The sequence below is a fragment of the Ranitomeya imitator genome, chromosome 1 (assembly GCF_032444005.1).
Source record: "Ranitomeya imitator isolate aRanImi1 chromosome 1, aRanImi1.pri, whole genome shotgun sequence".
Classification (NCBI taxonomy): Eukaryota; Metazoa; Chordata; class Amphibia; order Anura; family Dendrobatidae; genus Ranitomeya; species Ranitomeya imitator.
Genome location: NC_091282.1, coordinates 975709277 through 975729996, shown reverse-complemented (window position 1 = coordinate 975729996; position 20720 = coordinate 975709277). Strand labels below are relative to the sequence as shown.

The 20720-nt window shown below is 44.5% G+C and overlaps 1 protein-coding gene across 1 annotated transcript in view; it reads right to left on the bottom strand.

Moving 5' to 3' along the window:
* The window catches only part of COL25A1 (collagen type XXV alpha 1 chain), a 675823-nt gene that overhangs the window by 108243 nt on the left and 546860 nt on the right, over nucleotides 1–20720 (bottom strand). The window contains exons 20-21 of the mRNA XM_069743865.1: nucleotides 6961–7029; nucleotides 3908–3952 (exon numbers count right to left, since the gene is read on the bottom strand). Of these exons, the coding sequence (XP_069599966.1) occupies nucleotides 3908–3952; nucleotides 6961–7029 (114 nt within the window). The remainder of the gene's footprint in view (nucleotides 1–3907; nucleotides 3953–6960; nucleotides 7030–20720) is intronic.

Below are 20720 nucleotides of genomic sequence, written 5' to 3'. Positions count from 1 at the left end.
AGCACTATGAGGAGTGTATTATGCTATATGGAGAACTGAGCAGTGCATTTTAATATATGGAGTACTATAGGGAGTGTATTATACTATATGTAGGACTGTGGTGCACATTATAATATATGGAGGACTATGGGGTGTATTTTACTAAACAAGTAAAATGCTACATATTCAGATTGTTTTTGCTAGAACAAAAATCATTGTTCTCAGCAGCACATCGCCGCTGTAAACTGTAGATGTTCTGCTGATAACATGATACTGTATGGGGATCGGTTAGTGATCTGTTAGTGATCGTTCGGTCCCATCATTATTCCTCAGCTGGTGGAAAGAGGCTGGGAAACAAGTGTTGAACAACTTCAGTATTGGCGATCAAACTCATTTAGCGTCCTGAGATCAGCGCATGTAAATACAACCAAAATGCTTTTGTGTGATGTGCAATATGTTAGCATTTGGGGCCCCATTTTAAACTTTTCCTAGGCGTAGGGCTCCACTTTGCCTAAAACCGGCCCTGCCTACAAGTGTACAAAGATATTATACAGTCACCATGTGACAAGTGGGCCTGTGTAACTTCAAATGCCAGGGCTGAATTTTAGTCCCAGTCCGGCCCTGATCAGGAGCATTGGGCGAGCAGCGTACAGCTCTGTGTGCGCCTCATCACACATCCTACTTCAGCCTCTGCTGGACTGAGAATTGTCACTCGTCATGAATTTGCCATTTTGGAGGAGCTGGGAGAAACTGGCATGAAGATGCCAATAATTGCTAAACCTTATGACTTTTTAAAGCTTGTAAGCCAGAATTCTGGTTAGAAAGCTTTGATGAATCGTGCCTTATATGTGTTCTGGATTTAGATTTTAGGGATGTTCGGCACGTTATCTTGGCGTGACACCGATGGGTATTATCACATTGTAGATGCGTGGGTTTTGAACCTTATTAATATTATGTGATAATCTATACATATACATAATTTTATGTGAATATTGAAAACAAATAATTATATTTTTATGGACATGAGACAATTTTAACATAGCATCCTTTTATTTTCTTCTGTTTGGATTTCTAAGTATGTAGCAAACAGTAGCACATAGCACACCAGAACATTGCTCTGCAAATAATTCAGTTTTCATTTCTAAGTATATACAGTTAGGTCCATATATATTTGGACAAAGACAACATTTTTCTAATTTTGGTTATAGACATTACCACAATGAATTTTAAACAAAACAATTCAGATGCAGTTGAAGTTCAGACTTTCAGCTTTCATTTGAGGGTATCCACATTAAAATTGGATGAGGGTTTTAGGAGTTTCAGCTCCTTAACATGTGCCACCCTGTTTTTAAAGGGACCAAAAGTAATTGGACAGATTCAATAATTGTAAATAAAATGTTCATTTTTAGTACTTGGTTGAAAACCCTTTGTTGGCAATGACTGCCTGAAGTCTTGAACTCATGGACATCACCAGACGCTGTGTTTGCTCCTTTTTGATGCTCTGCCAGGCCTTCACTGCGGAGGTTTTCAGTTGCTGTTTGTTTGTGGGCCTTTCTGTCTGGAGTTTAGTCTTTAACAAGTAAAATGCATGCTCAACTGGGTTGAGATCAGGTGACTGACTTGGCCATTCAAGAATATTCCACTTCTTTGCTTTAAAAAACTCCTGGGTTGCTTTGGCTTTATGTTTTGGGTCATTGGTCGTCGTTTAATACTAGAGATGGACAATTAGTTTGTCTGCATTTGGCTGGATCTGAGCACACAGTATGGCTCTGAATACCTCAGAATTCATTCGGCTGCTTCTGTCCTGTGTCACATCATCAATAAACACTAGTGACCCAGTGCCACTGGCAGCCATGCATGCCCAAGCCATCACACTGCCTCCGCCGTGTTTTACAGATGATGTGGTATGCTTTGGATCATGAGCTGTACCACGCCTTTGCCATACTTTTCTCTTTCCATCATTCTGGTAGAGGTTGATCTTGGTTTCATCTGTCCAAAGAATGTTCTTCCAGAACTGTGCTGGATTTGTTAGATGTTTTTAGCAAAGTCCAGTCTAGCCTTTTTATTCTTGATGCTTATGAGTGGCCTGCACCGTGCAGTGAACCCTCTGTATTTACTTTCATGCAGTCTTGTCTTTATGGTAGATTTGGATATTGATGCGCCGACCTCCTGGAGAGTGTTGTTCACCTGGTTGGCTGTTGTGAAGGGGTTTCTGTTCACCATGGAGATTATTCTGCGAGCATCCCCCACTGTTGTCTTCCGTGGGCGCCCAGGTCTTTTTGCATTTATCAGTACACCAGTGCTTTCTTTCTTTCTCAGGATGTACCAAACTGTAGATTTTGCCACTTCTAATATTGTAGCAATTTCTCGGATGAGTTTTTTCTGTTTTCGCAGCTTAAGGATGGCTTGTTTCACCTGCATGGAGAGCTCCTTTGACCGCATGTTTACTTCACAGCAAAACATTCCAAATGCAAGCACCACACCTCAAATCAACTCCAGGCCCTTTATCTGCTTAATTGAGAATGACATAATGAAGGGATTGCCCACACCTGTCCATGAAATAGCCTTGGAGTCAATTGTCCAATTACTTTTGGTCCCTTTAAAAACAGGGTGGCACATATTAAGGAGCTGAAACTCCTAAACCCTTCATCCAATTTTAACGTGGATACCCTCAAATGAAAGCTGAAAGTCTGAACTTCAACTGCATCTGAATTGTTTTGTTTAAAATTCATTGTGGTAATGTCTGTAACTAAAATGAGAAAAATGTTGTCTCTGTCCAAATATATATGGACCTAACTGTAGCTCAGTCAATTTAGTTTGTAAAAACAAGGTAAAATTCATTTTCTATAAAAACTCCAGGTGATGAAATGCACCCATCATATGTTATTGATTTTTACACAATTTGTTCTTCTACAAACAAGAGGTATTGTTTCTCATAAAGGTTATATTTGATTTGCAGAACATAAATCTATTTAATCTATATCTGGGCTTTTTTTAAGTGACCAATAATCACACATTATTACACGTCTCATGAATTTAGAGTAACCACTAATATTGGTGCCGGGAAATACTGATGTAACTGCCTTTATGTATCCCTCAAGAATAACATGTTTTACTCTTGATAACTGTTTCTAAACTTATTTTTTTTCTTCATTGTAAAAAATATTTTAGACAGAAAAATCCTAAAAAATTAATTCACTAAATGCATTTCATGCTCATGCCACTAGATGGAGCCATAGTAAAGGATTGAAATATACAGAAGAGACTAAACCATGTTCAATTCAGGTTGTTAATTTCATTCCATTAAACAATACATACATGCTAGCCACCTTAGGGAGAGACCCAAGTTGGGCTAAATGTAGCGGGACGAAAGAGACCGAAAAGCCCTCTACTTAAAGGAAATACATAGTGGATGCTTTCCTGAGACGGAAAGTACTTGCAAGCAGCATAATACAAAGAATAGCAGGTTTACCCAGAATCCTTTGCAGTAGGCGGAGCTATGCAAATCATCTCTTTCCACCCCAGTCTCATCCACAGCGCTTGGTGGCTAGCATGTATGTATCGCTTGCTCACCGAGCCCCACTCCATACAGCCAACCAATTCCAGCCCTGTGCTGATGAGGGCCTAAAGCCCAAAACACGTGTCCACAGGTAGGAATTGGTTGGCTCTGTAAATTTAGAAACTAATCCGCAGCATTGCACGCTTGGCGATTCCAAGCGCTGTGGATTAGACTGGGGTGGAAAGAGATGATTTGCATAGCTCCGCCTACTGCAAAGGATTCTGGGTAAACCTGCTATTCTTTGTATTATGCTGCTTGCAAGTACTTTCCGTTTCAGGAAAGCATCCACTATGTAATTCCATTAAACAAACACACAGTTATTCTGTTATGTGTTACACAAAAACTCTCACACAAAAAAAAATTACTGACCTTTGACCCTTTTGGGCCTCTATTTCCAGGTTCACCAGTTTCTCCCTGGAGCATGCAAAATTCAGAAAAGCAAGGATCGACTGAGATTATAATAGTTATAGAGGAATAAACTAGTTATAGATATGAGAAATACAGTCCAACAGTGGAACATGCTAGAAAAGGTTAAAGGTGTGGCAGGAACCTCATCTGTCTGTATATACCTAGTCGTAAGTCAGAGGTGAAGAGTTACAATTGGCATAACCCATACATGTATAGGTAATGAACCTGTCATGCAATGAGAACTGTGGATTAGAAGACAGTCATAGAGTTCTCAATGGCCAAGTGTGAGGTCAAAGTGGCTGCCCAGTGAGATATAATTGCACCTCCATAAATTCAGCAAAATATAATGGGCTTCTAGAATCTCAATTACCTTACTTCCTCTCCTCGGATTAATGACACTTTCACCTTTTATTCTCCAGCACTTTTACAATGATGAGACTATTTTGAATATTATCTACATTTTGGGTCCCCAGTGAATGATCTCTACATTTTTAATGCCTTAACATATATAAAACTAGATGATATTAAAACTGCTTGAGATAAGAAAAGAGATAAACAGAAGAATGGTGAAAGTTTTGTAAAATGACAGAGTTACAGTATGGTCGTATGGGCTCTGTCATGTTCGGTGTCATGAAGACTGTTAGATTAGTGACACCACTCCAGAAAATAAAAAAAAATGCTGGAGTGGTGCTTTAAAATTCCATCTCAAATCACTAAGTTCCTTGCCCCTTGTAATATACATAACAGCAGATGTCTTCTTCTGTTATCAGCGTCGCTCCGGTTGTCTTCTACAGGTTGTGACCTGACTTATTGCTCCAGTGAGCCTGAAGTTACAACTCAATGTAAATTTATGAGACCAGAATGAGGTTCTTAAAAAACTTCTGCTATGTCCAGCTATCGCCCAATATCGCTGCTCCCATTCGCTTCCATACTCCTGGAGCAGCATGTCCACGCTGAACTTTCCTCCTACCTCTCATCTAACTTGCTCTTTGACAATCTACAATCTAGTTTCTGCCCCCATCACTCAACTGACACTGCCCTGACCAAAATTACCAACGACCTACTTACAGCCAAAGCTAACGGACAATACTCTATACTCCTCATCCTAGACCTGTCCTCTGCTTTCGACACAGTTGACCACTGCCTTCTACTACAGATCCTCTCCTCCTTTGGCATGAAAGACCTCACCATATCCTGGATCTCCTCATACCTTTCTAATCGCACATTCAGCGTCTCCGACTCCCATACTACCTTCTCATCCCACCCAAGGCTCTGTTCTAGGACCCCTACTCTTCTTAATCTATACACTTGGCCTGGGACAACTCAAAGTCCTATGGCTTCCAGTACCATCTATATGCTGATGACACACAAATCTACCTATCTGGCTCAGACGTCACCGCTCTGCTGTCCAGAATCGCGGAGTGTCTATCAGCCATATCCTCGTTCTTCTCCTCTCGCTTCCTCAAACTCAATGTGGACAAATCTGAACTCATCATCTCTGAACTAATCTCCCGATATCTTCCCTCATGTAATCTCCGGTCCTCCCAAGACCTCCTTCTCTCCTAAAACACTTATTCGCTCCTCACCCAACCGCCTCCAAGACTTCTCCCGAATATCCCCCATCCTCTGGAATTCTTTGCCCCAACACGTCCGACTATCAACCACATTCGGATCCTTCAGACGGAACCTGAACACCTACCTCTTCAGGAAAGCTTACAGCCTGCACTGACCCCACTGCATCCTTACCACTACTAGAGCTACCGCCTCACCAACACCGAAGCTGCTGCAACCTTCAACCTATTGTCTCCTTCCCCACCATCCTGTAGATTGTAAGCCCGCAAGGGCAGGGTCCTTGCCCCTCTGTATTAGTTTGCCATTGTTAGTTTGCTTACTGTAAGTGATATTTGTAATTTGTATGTAACTCCTTCTCATGTACAGCACCATGGAATCTATGGTGCTATATAAATAAATAATAATAATTAAAAATGCATTTTAAGCAATCAAGAATGTGCTTATTGGCTAAATATACATAATTATACCCCCTGGATATAGTACATATGGTGTCAAGGAACAAGTTTAGGCCATTTTGTGGTGGGCCATTTGGACCTTCTTAACCTAAGCCTATGAGATTTTACACTACAGTTGCCCAAGCAGGTATATATAATGCATGCATATTACAGATAACAGCCATGGCCTCATACCAACATGGCCAAAGCCACGTCATACTCAAGTCAGAGCACGTGGTGCTGGCTAAGCTGTTCATGAATAGCATGTGATTAACATGATTATTCTGCAAGCTTTACAATTATTTTTACCTCTGAGATTATGATTACTATTTTATGGCTTTGAATATGCTCTATAATACCCAAAGGTTCTCTTGAACTGGAAATGAATGGCCTCACAATAACTTCAAGGCAATCAGAGCACTTAGTACATCGAGATACAGTGCCTTATATTAGGCAGATCTGAATTACCAGTCATCTGAATAACAGGTTTACATAATAGGAAAAATGAGGGAAGATATATTAAAGTCATAAACCTGCATTCAAGAATTTACAAGCTGAAAGAGAGATCCTCGTTTTCCCTGACACATCTTAAAATAAAGTACACACTTGTGATATACTGGTCAGGAAAGTTCACGGTACACGTTCATGACTGTAATTAAGAGATATTGTATAAGACAAGTAATTACTGAAAAGGAGTCAGACCTTCCAAGGAAGCCACGTAATATATCTCCGGTTTATGATGTTATGAAAGTCCAGAGATACACCACGAGGTGTAACTATGTGGTCTTCCAGACAATGATTACATCTGAGAACAAGAAAGCTCAGGAATTTCGAGCAGTGTAATCCTAAGTGAACCTTACTTGTTGAAATAATTAATGGCGGGGAAGACAATAAAAGGAATATTTATTACCTACTGCAATAAGGTAAAATGTATGATTTATCAGAATGACAAATAAGTTACATTGCACTAATCTGCCTGACAGCACCCAGTACACTTGTAGGTCATACCTTTGCACCTGGGACCCCTTGGAGACCTCTTTCCCCTCTTCCTGGAGGGCCAAGTTCACCACGTTCTCCCTATAAATGCAAACGGTAAGACATCACATACTTTATGTTAACCATCAATCCTTATTTTCTGCAAATTCTCACCGTTTTACAATCTTTCACAAATGGCTCTCCACTTTTCTTCCCTATATATCCACATTTATCTCTTTAGTACATATCTTGCCAACTTATCCCTTAACATTTTTTGGCTCTGTAGGATACTCCCTCCCCTGTTCCCTCCCAGGCCCCTGTATCTGTGACCACATTAAAAAGAAGAATCTTCATAAAAATACCTATCGTTTAAACCAGGTTTTTGTGTCAAATGCATATCTAAAACATTTTTGGCAAGGCTGTATTGTACATATCACCATCTGTATTAAAAATAAAAAATACAAATCTTGCCATTTTCTCTCTGGTCACTGGGGCTTTTTTAAACTCATGCTTCCTATTGTTACAGGAAACAACCCATGTACAGTTGTGCTCTAAAGTTCACATACCCGGTGTTAGGACTGGCAGAACGCACCAAGACAGATGATATAGATGCGTTCGCCGTCCGGGGTCCACCGTGCAGGTGAAAACCTGCTGCTAGCAATTTGCAGACTATATGGCGGTACACTAAAGTATACACGCGTGGGTTAACCTCACCCAGCGTGAAAGAAGCAATCCTGTTGAGTCACAGGACCGCGGTACCGCACCTAAAGCGCGAGCAAGTAGTCAGCGAACTCAACCCCAACTAGGATTGAAGTCCGATTAGACCCTTGCTGGCACAACACCGCAACTGGGTGTGTAAGGAAACTGAACAACAATATTAAGGCACAAGAGTGCATGCGGTGCCGCACTGACGAACGCCACTAACCACCCAGGCTTGGGTAAGGAAAGCACAGAGGAAGTGCACGGCGCCGTACTGGCGATCACAGCAACTGGACGCTGTAATGTGTGATTAGTGCTGTAGGATAAGTCGGGCGCTAGATAGCAACCATACACCTTCCATGAACAGACATTCAATAGGGTAGGGGTATCCAAGGACGACTTGCACTCACAACATACACACATAAACAATTGTAAGACAATACTAGCGCATGGCCGTGCGGTCATGCACAGTTTATATAGCTGCAGCACAGGAAGTGGCCACAGCACCTTTGCCCTTCCAAGACCTGCCAAGAGGACCAATGGAATGTACTGCAGAGCCTGAGCACATGACCCTCGATCTCCAACGGGAGATCTTACCCTGGGCATGCTCAGTACGTGCAGACAAGGACTTAGTCCCAGAGAAGTCCGCTCGCTGCTGACCAGCACTGACTTTAATGGCAGAGACTGGAGAAGCAGCAGTAACTCTCAGAACAGAGTGAGAATGAGCAAGACGCTGGGACCGACGTCTTTGCTGAGCAGACTCCACTGCGGCCAGACAAGAATGGGAGACCGCAGCGGAGGTGGCTCGAGATTCCCCCTGTGCAGAAGCGGGAACTCGACCCCTAACATTACCCCCCCTCCTAGGGCCTCCCCCTCCTTGGGCCTCGCTACGTTCGAAGGCAGCAATGAGCTGCGGAGCCTGAATGTGCTCAGCAGGCTCCCAGGATCTATCCTCAGGAACGTAACCCCTCCAGTCCACCAAATAAAATTTTTTGCCACGAACCACCTTGTACCCCAAGATAGCGTTCACCTCGTAATCGTCCATAGACGAACCCGACGTCCCAGTAGATGACTCAGAAAACTGGGACATGTAGACGGGCTTAAGGAGGGACACATGAAAGGTGTCGGTGATACCTAGGCGTGGAGGAAGGGCCAGACGGTAAACCACAGGATTGACCTGTTCGAGGACCTTAAAAGGACCTAAGTAGCGAGGTGCAAACTTGGTAGACTCAACTCGCAGCCTGATGTTACGGGCGGAGAGCCACACTAAGTCGCCAGGAGCAAAGGTTGGAGCGGGGCGCCGATGTGCGTCGGCGGAGGACCTCATTCTCTCCTTGGAAGCCTGAATGGCATCCTGAGTGCGATCCCAAATGTCCCGTGCCTCCACAGCCCAGTCTGCCACCCTGGAATCGGCGGAAGACACGGTCATGGGCACAGGTACCCGCGGATGCTGACCATAGTTAAGGAGGAATGGAGTCTGTCCAGTGGAATCAGCGACAGCATTGTTAAGAGCAAACTCTGCCCACGGTAGCAAAGATGCCCAGTCATCCTGCTTAGCAGAAACAAAATGTCGCAGATATGTGACCAAGGTCTGGTTGGCTCTCTCTACCAACCCATTCATCTCGGGATGATAAGCCGAAGAGAGATTCAACTCGATACTGAGAAGACGACAAAGCTCTCTCCAGAACCGAGATGCAAACTGGGGACCTCGGTCACTGACAATTTTGTCTGGCATACCGTGAAGACGAAAGATGTGTTTGACAAACAATGCTGCCAAGGCCCGTGCAGAAGGTAACCGGGGAAGCGGCACCAAATGCACCATTTTAGAAAAATGGTCGGTGATTACCCAAATAATGGTACAGCCACGAGACTTGGACAGACCCACAACAAAATCCATCCCGACCATCTCCCAGGGCCTGTCTGCCACCGGCAGAGGGTATAACAAACCAGCTGGCCATTGTCGGGAAGACTTATTCTTGGCACAAGAGACACATGCCTGAACGTAGTCTCCGACGTCACGAACCATATGTGGCCACCAGTACATTCTCGCCAGTAACTCAGATGTCCTTTTTGCCCCAAAGTGTCCACCCACTCTGGACGAATGAGCCCAAGAGAGAACCTCCGGACGCAAATTGATGGGAACAAAAGTCTTGCCCGGGGGCACAGACTCTAGCGAAACCGGAGCTACAGTTCTCAGACTCTCCGAAGGGACAATGAGCCGAGGCTCATCCTCCTCCTCCTCAGCTGACACGAAGGAGCGAGAGAGAGCGTCAGCACGAATGTTCTTCTCCCCGGCGAGATAATGTAGGGTAAAGTGGAACCGGGAGAAAACAAGGACCATCTGGCCTGACGAGAATTCAGCCGCTGGGCTGTTTGTAAATAGACCAAATTCTTATGATCCGTGAAAACTTGGAATGGGATCCGAGCACCCTCCAAGAGATGTCTCCACTCCGAAAAGGCCAACTTCATTGCCAGCAACTCTCTATCCCCGATGGAGTAATTTCTCTCCGCTGGTGTGAAGGTCTTTGAGAAAAAGAAGCATGGGTGCTTCCGACCCTGAGCATCCTTTTGATAGAGGACTGCTCCAGCACCAACGGATGAGGCATCCACTTCCAAAAGGAATGGCTTACTGTTATGCTGTGCTATCAGGCAACACAGTGTGCAGTAATCAGTGCACATACAGTGATATGGCAATAACCCAAAAACAATAGAACAAGCTCTGAGACGTGGAATCTCTGCAGACTGCAATACCTGAACCTATCCTCACACAACTAAAAGCAGCAGTGGATTGCGCCTAACACTACCTATGCAACTCGGCACTGCCTGAGGAGCTGACTAGCCTGAAGATAGAAATACAAGCCTGACTTGCCTCAGAGAAATACCCCAAAGGAATAGGCAGCCCCCCACATATAATGACTGTTAGCAAGATGAAAAGACAAAACGTAGGAATGAAATAGATTCAGCAAAGTGAGGCCCGATATTCTAGACAGAGCGAGGATAGCAAAGAGAACTATGCAGTCTACAAAAAACCCTAAAGCAGAACCACGCAAAGGGGGGCAAAAAGACCCACCGTGCCGAACTAACGGCACGGCGGTGCACCCTTTGCGTCTCAGAGCTTCCAGCAAAAGAGAAGCACAGCTGGACAGAAAAAACGGAAACAAAAACAAAGTAACACTTATCTAGCAGAGCAGCAGGCCACAGGAAAGATGCAGTAGCTCAGATCCAACACTGGAACATTGACAAGGAGCAAGGAAGACAGACTCAGGTGGAGTTAAATAGCAAGGCAGCCAACGAGCTCACCAAAACACCTGAGGGAGGAAGCCCAGAGGCTGCAATACCACTTGTGACCACAGGAGTGAATTCAGCCACAGAATTCACAACAGCTTACCCACATCGGGATGATGTAAGATGGGAGCGCTAGCAAAATGGGACTTTATAGAAGTGAAGGCCTTGGAGACCCCTCCGGACCACGATTTGGGATTCGCTCCCTTCTTGGTGAGGGATACCAAGGGAGCTACCAAAGTTGAGAAGTGGGGAATGAACTGGCGATAGTAATTTATGAACCCCATAAAGCGCTGCACCGCTTTAAGAGAATGGGGTTCCTGCCAGTCCATCACTGCTTGTAGTTTGGCAGGATCCATAGCCAATCCCTGGGCCGAGATGATATAGCCCAGGAAAGGCAAGGACTCCTGTTCAAACACACACTTCTCCAACATTGCATATAAGGAATTCGCCCGTAAGAGTTCGAAGACTCTGCCAACATCTCTCCGGTGGGAGTCAATATCTGGAGAGAAGATGAGAATATCATCCAGATAGACTACGACCGAAGTAGAAAGCATATCCCGGAAGATATCGTTGACAAAGTCCTGAAAAACGGCTGGGGCATTACAGAGCCCGAAAGGCATCACCAGGTACTCATAGTGCCCATCCCTGGTATTGAAAGCCGTTTTCCACTCGTCCCCCTCACGGATGCGAATCAAATTGTAGGCACCCCGCAGATCTAATTTGGTGAATATTTTAGCTCCCCTTAATCTGTCAAAAAGCTCCGATATCAGGGGCAACGGGTATTTGTTCTTAATAGTGATAGCATTGAGACCCCTGTAATCGATGCAAGGACGTAACTCCCCGTTCTTCTTTTGCACGAAGAAGAATCCCGCCCCTGCCGGAGACACTGACTTCCTTATAAACCCTCTTGCCAAATTCTCCTGAATGTATTGAGACATAGCCTCCGTCTCAGGGAGAGAGAGGGGATATACCCTTCCCCGAGGAGGTTCGGCTCCAGGCAAGAGGTCGATAGGACAGTCGTAAGGGCGATGGGGCGGTAGAGTCTCAGCAGCCTTTTTAGAGAACACGTCTGCATAACACCAATAATACCTGGGAAGTGATGAAAGATCTGCGGGTACCTCGGTAGTAGAGACCTGTACACACTCACTCCCACACCTGCCCAAACAAGACTTACTCCAACCCAATATTCTCCCTGAGGACCACTCAATATGTGGGGAGTGGAAACGGAGCCAGGGTATTCCCAGCAAAATCTCATCCATTCCCTCAGGAAGGACAAGAAGGGAAATAATCTCCTGGTGGGAAGGAGATATGAACAGCGAGAACGGAACTGTCTGGTGTGTGATTTGCAGTGGGAATGTCGCCCCATTCACAACTCTAACCGTTATTGGTTTGGCGAGCATGACTAGTGGTATAGCATGACGTGTACCAAAAGCAGAGGACATGAAGTTTCCCTCTGCTCCTGAATCCACACAAAGCTCGACTGTTAGAGTGGAGGAGCCTAACAGGATTGTCCCTTTAAAGGACAGTTTGGAGGAGAATGCTGCTGTGTCTAGTGAACCTCCCCCAATGGTTACTAGACGCGATCGTTTCCCGACCGCCGCGGACATTTATTGGCGTAGTGTCCATGTTGTTGACAGTTATTACAAACCACGGGTACTCGAGCGGCTAGAGATTTAGGTCCCGCTCGAGAAACCTCCATGGCCTCATGGGAATCTGACGCCAAGACAGGGGATTCCAGAGGTCTACCGAAAGTTGGAGCCAGCCGAAACCTCTGCCTACACTGGGTCCGCTCCAACCTCCGCTCGTGAAAACGGAGGTCGATGCGGGTAGACACAGAAATAAGTTCCTCCAGTGTGGCCGGTATCTCCCTAGTGGCCAAGGCGTCCTTCACATGGTCTGCCAGTCCCCTCCAGATCACCGGAATAAGAACTTTGTCTGGCCACTCTAACTCTGAAGCTAGAGTCCGGAACTGGATGGCAAACTGGCTGACCACGGACGTACCCTGTGTAATAGACAACAATTGGAGTGCGGTGTCGTGGGTAACCCGAGGCCCTAAAAAGACCTGCTTCAGAGTGTCCAAAAAGAGAGGAGCACTCTGTACCACACGATCATCTCGCTCCCAGAGTGGCGTTGCCCACTCCAACGCCCTGCCCGACAAGAGAGATAGGATAAATCCCACTCTCGCCCGCTTCGTAGGAAAACGTGACGCCAGGAGCTCAAGATGTATGGAGCACTGGCTCACGAATCCGCGACAATGTTTACTGTCGCCAGCAAACTTGTCAGGAAGCGGGAGATGGGATAAAGTCGGAGCAGGGGTGGCAGCGGACAAACTGGCTGCGGCTACACTTGCAGCCTGCACAGCTACAGCAGTGACATCCACAGCTGAGGTTGTACGCTCAAGAGCCGCCAACCTTCCCTCCAGCTGCTGGATGTACCGCTGTAAACGCTGGTCGTCCGCCATTTTACTAGCCAGACCCTGGCGCTAGTATTCTGTTAGGACTGGCGGAACGCACCAAGACAGATGATATAGATGCGTTCGCCGTCCGGGGTCCACCGTGCAGGTGAAAACCTGCTGCTAGCAATTTGCAGACTATATGGCGGTACACTAAAGTATACACGCGTGGGTTAACCTCACCCAGCGTGAAAGAAGCAATCCTGTTGAGTCACAGGACCGCGGTACCGCACCTAAAGCGCGAGCAAGTAGTCAGCGAACTCAACCCCAACTAGGATTGAAGTCCGATTAGACCCTTGCTGGCACAACACCGCAACTGGGTGTGTAAGGAAACTGAACAACAATATTAAGGCACAAGAGTGCATGCGGTGCCGCACTGACGAACGCCACTAACCACCCAGGCTTGGGTAAGGAAAGCACAGAGGAAGTGCACGGCGCCGTACTGGCGGTCACAGCAACTGGACGCTGTAATGTGTGATTAGTGCTGTAGGATAAGTCAGGCGCTAGATAGCAACCATACACCTTCCGCGAACAGACATTCAATAGGGTAGGGGTATCCAAGGACGACTTGCACTCACAACATACACACATAAACAATTGTAAGACAATACTAGCGCATGGCCGTGCGGTCATGCGCAGTTTATATAGCTGCAGCACAGGAAGTGGCCACAGCACCTTTGCCCTTCCAAGACCTGCCAAGAGGACCAATGGAATGTACTGCAGAGCCTGAGCACATGACCCTCGATCTCCAACGGGAGATCTTACCCTGGGCATGCTCAGTACGTGCAGACAAGGACTTAGTCCCAGAGAAGTCCGCTCGCTGCTGACCAGCACTGACTTTAATGGCAGAGACTGGAGAAGCAGCAGTAACTCTCAGAACACAGTGAGAATGAGCAAGACGCTGGGACCGACGTCTTTGCTGAGCAGACTCCACTGCGGCCGGACAAGAATGGGAGACCGCAGCGGAGGTGCAGAAGCGGGAACTCGACCCCTAACACCCGGGCAGAATTTTTGCTTTCTTGGCCTTTTTTCAGAGAATATGAATGATAACACCACAACTTTTTCTCCACTCATGGTTAGTGGTTGGGTGAAGCCATTTATTGTCAAACTACTGTGTTTTCTCTTTTTAACAAGCAAATTGCCTCTTCAGAGGAAAAGAGGACTTAAACTTTTTAAATCATAATGACAACCCAAAATATCCAAATGACCCTGATCAAAAGTTCACATACCCCATTTCTTAATACTGTGTATTGCCGCCTCTAACTTCAATGACAGTTTGAAGTCTTTTGTGGCAGTTGTGGATGAGGTTCTTTATTTTCTCAGATTGTAAAGCTGCCCACTCTTTTTGGCAAAAAGCCTCCGGTTCCTGTAAATTCCTGGGTTGTCTAGCATGAACTGCGCGCTTGAGATCTCCCCAGAGTGGCTCAATGATAATGAGATCAGGAGACTGAGATGGCCATTCCAGAACCTTCACTTTGTTCTGCTGTAGCCAATGACAGGTTGACTTGGCCTTGTGTTTTGGATCATTGTCATGTTGGAATATCACAAGTACGTCCCATGCGCTACTTCCGGGCTAATGAGTGCAAATTTGCCTTCAGTATTTGCTGATAGTGTGCTGCAATCACCTTTCCTTCAACTTTGACCAAGTTTCCTGTGCCTTTGTAGCTCACACATCCCCAAAATATCAGCGATCCACCTCCCTGCTCTACAGTAGGAATGGTGTTCCTTTCATCATAGGCCTTGCTGACCTATCTCCAAATGTAACGATTATGGTTGTGGCCAAATAGTTCAATTTTGGTCTCATCACTCCAAATTACCTTGTTCCAGAAGTTTTGAGGCTTGTCTCTGTGCTGTTTTGCATATTGTAGGTGAGATACTTTGTGACATTTGCGCAGTGATGGCTTTCTTCTGGCGACTCGAACATGCAGCTCACTTTTCTTCAAGTGCATCTTGAAACAGCCACATCGCTAGTTTTCAGAGAGTCCGGTAGTTCAGCTGATGTTATTTGTGGGGTTTTCTTTGCATCCCTAACAATTTTCCTGGCAGTTGTGGACAACATTTTTGTTGGTCTACCTGACCGTGGTTTTATTTTAACAGAGCCCCTGATTTCCCTTTGTTAATCACAGTCTGAATGCTATCGACCAGCATTATCAATTGCTTGGATATCTTTTTGTATCCCTTTCCAGTTTTATACAGTTCAACTATCTTTCCCCGTAGATCCGTTGATAACTCTTTGCTTTACCCATCACTCACAATCTAGAAACGTCAGTGGCTGGATGAAAGATGCAAGAGTCTGTCTGGATACCAGAAACTCACTCAGCTTTTATGCACATACTGATTACAAGCAAACAGGTCATCATAGGTGAGGATGTTACCGTTAGAAACCATTCAAACCCATTTGTGTCAACTTCTGTGCTTGTTATCAGGCCAAAATCACCACAGTAAGTACATTTTTCATCAGGGTCATTTGGATGTTTTGGGTTGTCATTATGATTTAAAAAGAGAAAACACAGTAGTTTGACAATAAATGGCTTCACCCAACCACTAATCATGAGTGGAGAAAAAATTTTGGTGTTATCATACATATTCTATGAAAAAAGAACAAGAAAGCAAAACTTCTCCTGGGGTATGTAAACTTTGAGCACAAGTGTTCATAGCCATAATAGTCAGACCCTGACCTTATCTTTTATATTAATATATCTACTGAGACTGTGCAATGGTCAATGTGAAGATAGGGTGAGCAGGTGTGACATCAACTATTGTGATTGTTGGATCCTTTCCATAGAGGCATTACCTGTCAATATAATGTAGCGAGTACAGAGTTAATTCCTTTCCCCCTTTCCTCTGTTGATTTACCTGTCAATGTATGCCTGCCTCTGATAAGAAAAAAATGGGTAGACGTGGATTCACTCTGCGCTGCTAAATAAGTGAAAGTCCAGACGTATGTCATATAGGTTGTAGCTTTATTCAACGTGTTTCCGAATTCTCAGACTCCTTCATCAGGAAAAACACTACAGTTGGTACATCTGTGGTGTTTCTCCTGATGAAGGAGTCTGAGAACTCTGAAACGTGTTGAATAAAGCCACAACCTATATGACGTACGTCTGGACTTTCACTTAGGCTTCTTTTACACTTACCGTGGTTTTGTGTCCCGTTTTTGCGACCCCAAAAGATTTCTATGGGGCCGCAAAAACAGGCTGCAATAATTCCATGGAGCGCCATACGCCGTATGACCGTGAGGGCCAAATTCAAGGCCGTGAAAAAATATTGAGCCTGCTCGATATTTTTCATGGCTTACGGAAACGGCCCCATTGAAAATCAATGGGCCCGCAAAAACAACGGAAGCTTGTTTTTGCGGTGCACCGTGACTTTCGGTTTTGCGGAGCACCGGTTTTTACCCCAATATTTTTGCCATAGTGTTGAAAACCTGAAAAACGATGATCGGCAAGTTTTTTGCTGTCCATTATTGCAGCAGACCGTGAAAATTGTGGCAATACAGCCACGCAAAAAACACGGTAAGTGTAAAAGAAGCATTATTCAGCAGCACAGAGTGAACCCACGTCTACCCATTTTTTGTTTTCGGTTGGTCATCATTGGACCTGTGGATCTGCTGCTGTGAATGTATCATAAGCCATAAACTGGCACCATCTGGTGAGTACAATCTTATTGTGTTTAACCATCTGAATCTTGGATAAGACCTTATTTTTGTGCTATTTCTCCAACAGTATCTGTTGCCTCTGATAAGAAGAATGCTGAAAACTCTTCCTGAAAGGACAGGAAGTATGAGTGATCAAGAAAAAACCCAATTTGAAAGTCTAAAAATTGCAAGGTTTTGTAGGAGTTTCTGATGTAAACTTCCATTTAAGGCTCACCTACACTTTCGGTGATAATGGGATGATGAACAATCATTCATCGATGGCCCAAAACATCAATGGCGACATTTGCCAGTATTGGATATTTTCAGATTATGCATCCAATGCTGATTTGATTCCAACATTCCTAACAGTCGAAGCAAACTGCACCAGCTGATGATCACTCGTTATGGTTGAAATTGCCTATTTCATTAACATTCTATCCAATATGTATGGGCTCCCTATAAGGCTATGTGCACAAGTTGCAGATTTGCCTGTGGAATTTTCTGCGCAGATTCTGCATCTCTTGGCAGAAAACGCAGGTAAAAATCCACGTGGATTGGATGCGTTTTTGATGAGGATTTTCACGCGTTTTTCATGCAGATTTGTATGCATTTTTGTAGACTAAATAAAGATCTATTATTAAACAAAAACAAAAAAAGAATTGTGATGTCATTTCCTTGTCCAACCTCTTCTTTTACATACTCCATTGAAGAATAATGATTACACACACAGATAGATAGATTAGATATATATCGATATATAGAGATAGATATATCTATAGATAAATAGATAGATCTATCTATAAATAGATAGATATATCTATAGTTAGATGGATACATATATCTATGCAGAGATGGATAGATAATACCAAGCCCGATGTTTAGTAATAAACATAATAAAATGGTACATAAAGAGTTAAATAAAGACACACACACACATACAAAATCTGCGTTAGGCCGGGGTCACACTTGCGAGAAACTCACACGAGTCTCGCACCTCAATATCCGGCACTGCCGCCGGCACTCGGACTGAAGTGTTCAGCTGCATAGAAATACATGAACCGCACACTCTGGTCCCAAGTGCTGGCGACAGCGTCAGGTATTGAGGTGCGAGACTTGTGGGAGTTTCTCGCAAGTGTGACCCCAGCCTAAAACACAATATCTGTTTCATTTAAAAAAATTTGAAAAAAACAATGGCATGGGCTCCCATGCAATTTTTTGCGCCAGAGAGGGAAAGCCAGTGACTGGGGGCTGATATTTATAGCATGGGAAGGGGTTAATACCCATGGATCTTCCTAGGCTATGAATATCAGCCTGCAGCTGTATATTTAGCCTTAACTGGCAAAAACAATGTGGGGTCCCCCTATAATTAATAGCCAGAAAAGACTATGCAGACAGCTGTGGGCTGAAATTAATAGCCTAGGAAGGGGCCTGGATACTGCCTCCCCGGCTACAATCACCAGCTCACAGCTGCCCTAGAAATGGAGCATCTCTAAGATGCGCCAATTCCGGCACTTAGCCTCTCTCTTCCCACTGCCCTGTAGTAGTGTCATATGGGGTAATATTTGTGGCTTCATGTCACCTTTGTATTGTAAGGTGACATCAAGCCAGCTTATTAATGGAAAGGTGTCAATAAGATACCTATCCATTACTAATCCTATAGTTGTTAAGGGGTTAAATAAACACACAGCCAGAATAAAGTCTTTTAATGAAATAAAACGCTAAACACAGTTTGCCATCTTTATTGTACTGCTAATCCATTTGACGCCCTCGATCACCTGTAAAAAAAATAAAATAAACCAACACAAATACTCCCTGTTCTGACATAGTCCATTTAATAATGAATGTCTGACGACGAACTCCCCTATAGAGCACTCTTCAGGGCCTCCAGTGACACACTGACAGGAGGCAAGTGTTATCACTGGCGTTCAGGCTCAGGCTGAGAATTTTCCCATGCAGCAGTGCCACAAGTGACAGCTTGAACTCCATTGACCTCTGACGGTGGAGTAATCTACTGCAGGTGGATACCTGCAATTAGTGTATCATTGGAGCCCCTGGAGAGACAGCTCTCCATGGGAGATCATTGTGGGACACTCGTTATTAAATGGATTACACCGGAACAGTGAGTATACTGTTGGCTTATTATTTTATTTTTATTACAGGTGCTCAAGGGCATCTGGGATTAGCTGTATGGTGAGTATGTACTGTATACAGTACAGACCAAAAGTATGGACACACCTCGTTTAAAGATTTTTCTGTTTTTTCATGACTATGAAAATTGTAAATTCACACTGAAGGCATCAAAACTATGAATTACCACATGTGGAATTATATACTTAAAAAAATGTGTGAAACAACTGAAATTATGTCTTATATTCTAGGTTCTTCAAAGTAACCACCTTTTGCTTTGATGACTGCTTTGCACACTCTTGGCATTCTCTTGATGAGCTTCAAGAGGTAGTCACCGGAAATGGTTTTCACTTCACAGGTGTGCCCTGTCAGGTTTAATAAGTGGGATTTCTTGCCTTATAAATGGAGTTGGGACCATCAGTTGTGTTGAGCAGAAGTCTGGTGGATACACAGCTGATAGTTCTTCTGAATAGACTGTTAGCTGCTTTTTTCTTGCCATAATACAAATTTTAAGTAAAGAAAAATGAGTGGCCATCATTACTTTAAGAAATGAAGGTCAGTCAGTCCGAAAAATTGGGAAAACTTTGAAAGTGTCCCCAAGTGCAGTTGCAAAAACCATCAAGCGCTACAAAGAAACTGGCTCACATGAGGACCACCCCAGGAAAGGAAGACTAAGAGTCACCTCTTGTTCTGAGGATAAGTTTATCGGAGTCACCAGCCTCAGAAATCGCAGGTTAACAGCAGCTCAGATTAGAGACCAGGTCATTGCCACACAGAGTTCTAGCAGCAGACACATCTCTACAATAACTGTTAAGAGGAGATTTTGTGCAGCAGGCCTTCATGGTAATATAGCTGCTAGGAAACCACTGCTAAGGACAGGCAACAAGCAGAAGAGATTTGTTTAGGCTAAAGAACACAAGGAATGGACATTAGACCAATGGAAATCTGTGCTTTGATCTGATGAGTCCAAATTTGAGATCTTTGGTTTCAACTACCGTGCCTTTGTGCGACGCAGAAAAGGTGAACGGATGGACTCTACATGCCTGGTTCCCACCGTGAAGCATGGAGGAGGAGGTGTGATGGTGTGGGGGTGCTTTGCTGGTCACACTGTTGGGGATTTATTCAAAATTGTAGGCATACTGAGCTCGCATAGCTACCACAGCATCTTGCAGCGGCATGCTATTAACTCCGGTTTGCGTTTAGTTGGACCATCATTTATTTTTCAACAGGACAATGACCCCAAACACTCCTCCAGGCTGTGTAAGGGCTATTTGACCAAGAAGGAGAGTGATGTGGTGCTATGTGTTATGAAAGGCAATTCAGTACCACAATGGACATAGCGGTCAGAGCACATACAGTGATCTGACAATAACCCAAAATCATAGAACGAGCTCTGAGACGTGGGAACTCTGCAGACCGCAATCCCTAATCCTCTCCAAACAACACTAGAGGCAGCCGTGGATTGCGCCTAACTCTGCCTATGCAACTCGGCACAGCCTGAGAAACTAACTAGCCTGAAGATAGAAAATAAGCCTACCTTGCCTCAGAGAAATACCCCAAAGGAAAAGGCAGCCCCCCACATATAATGACTGT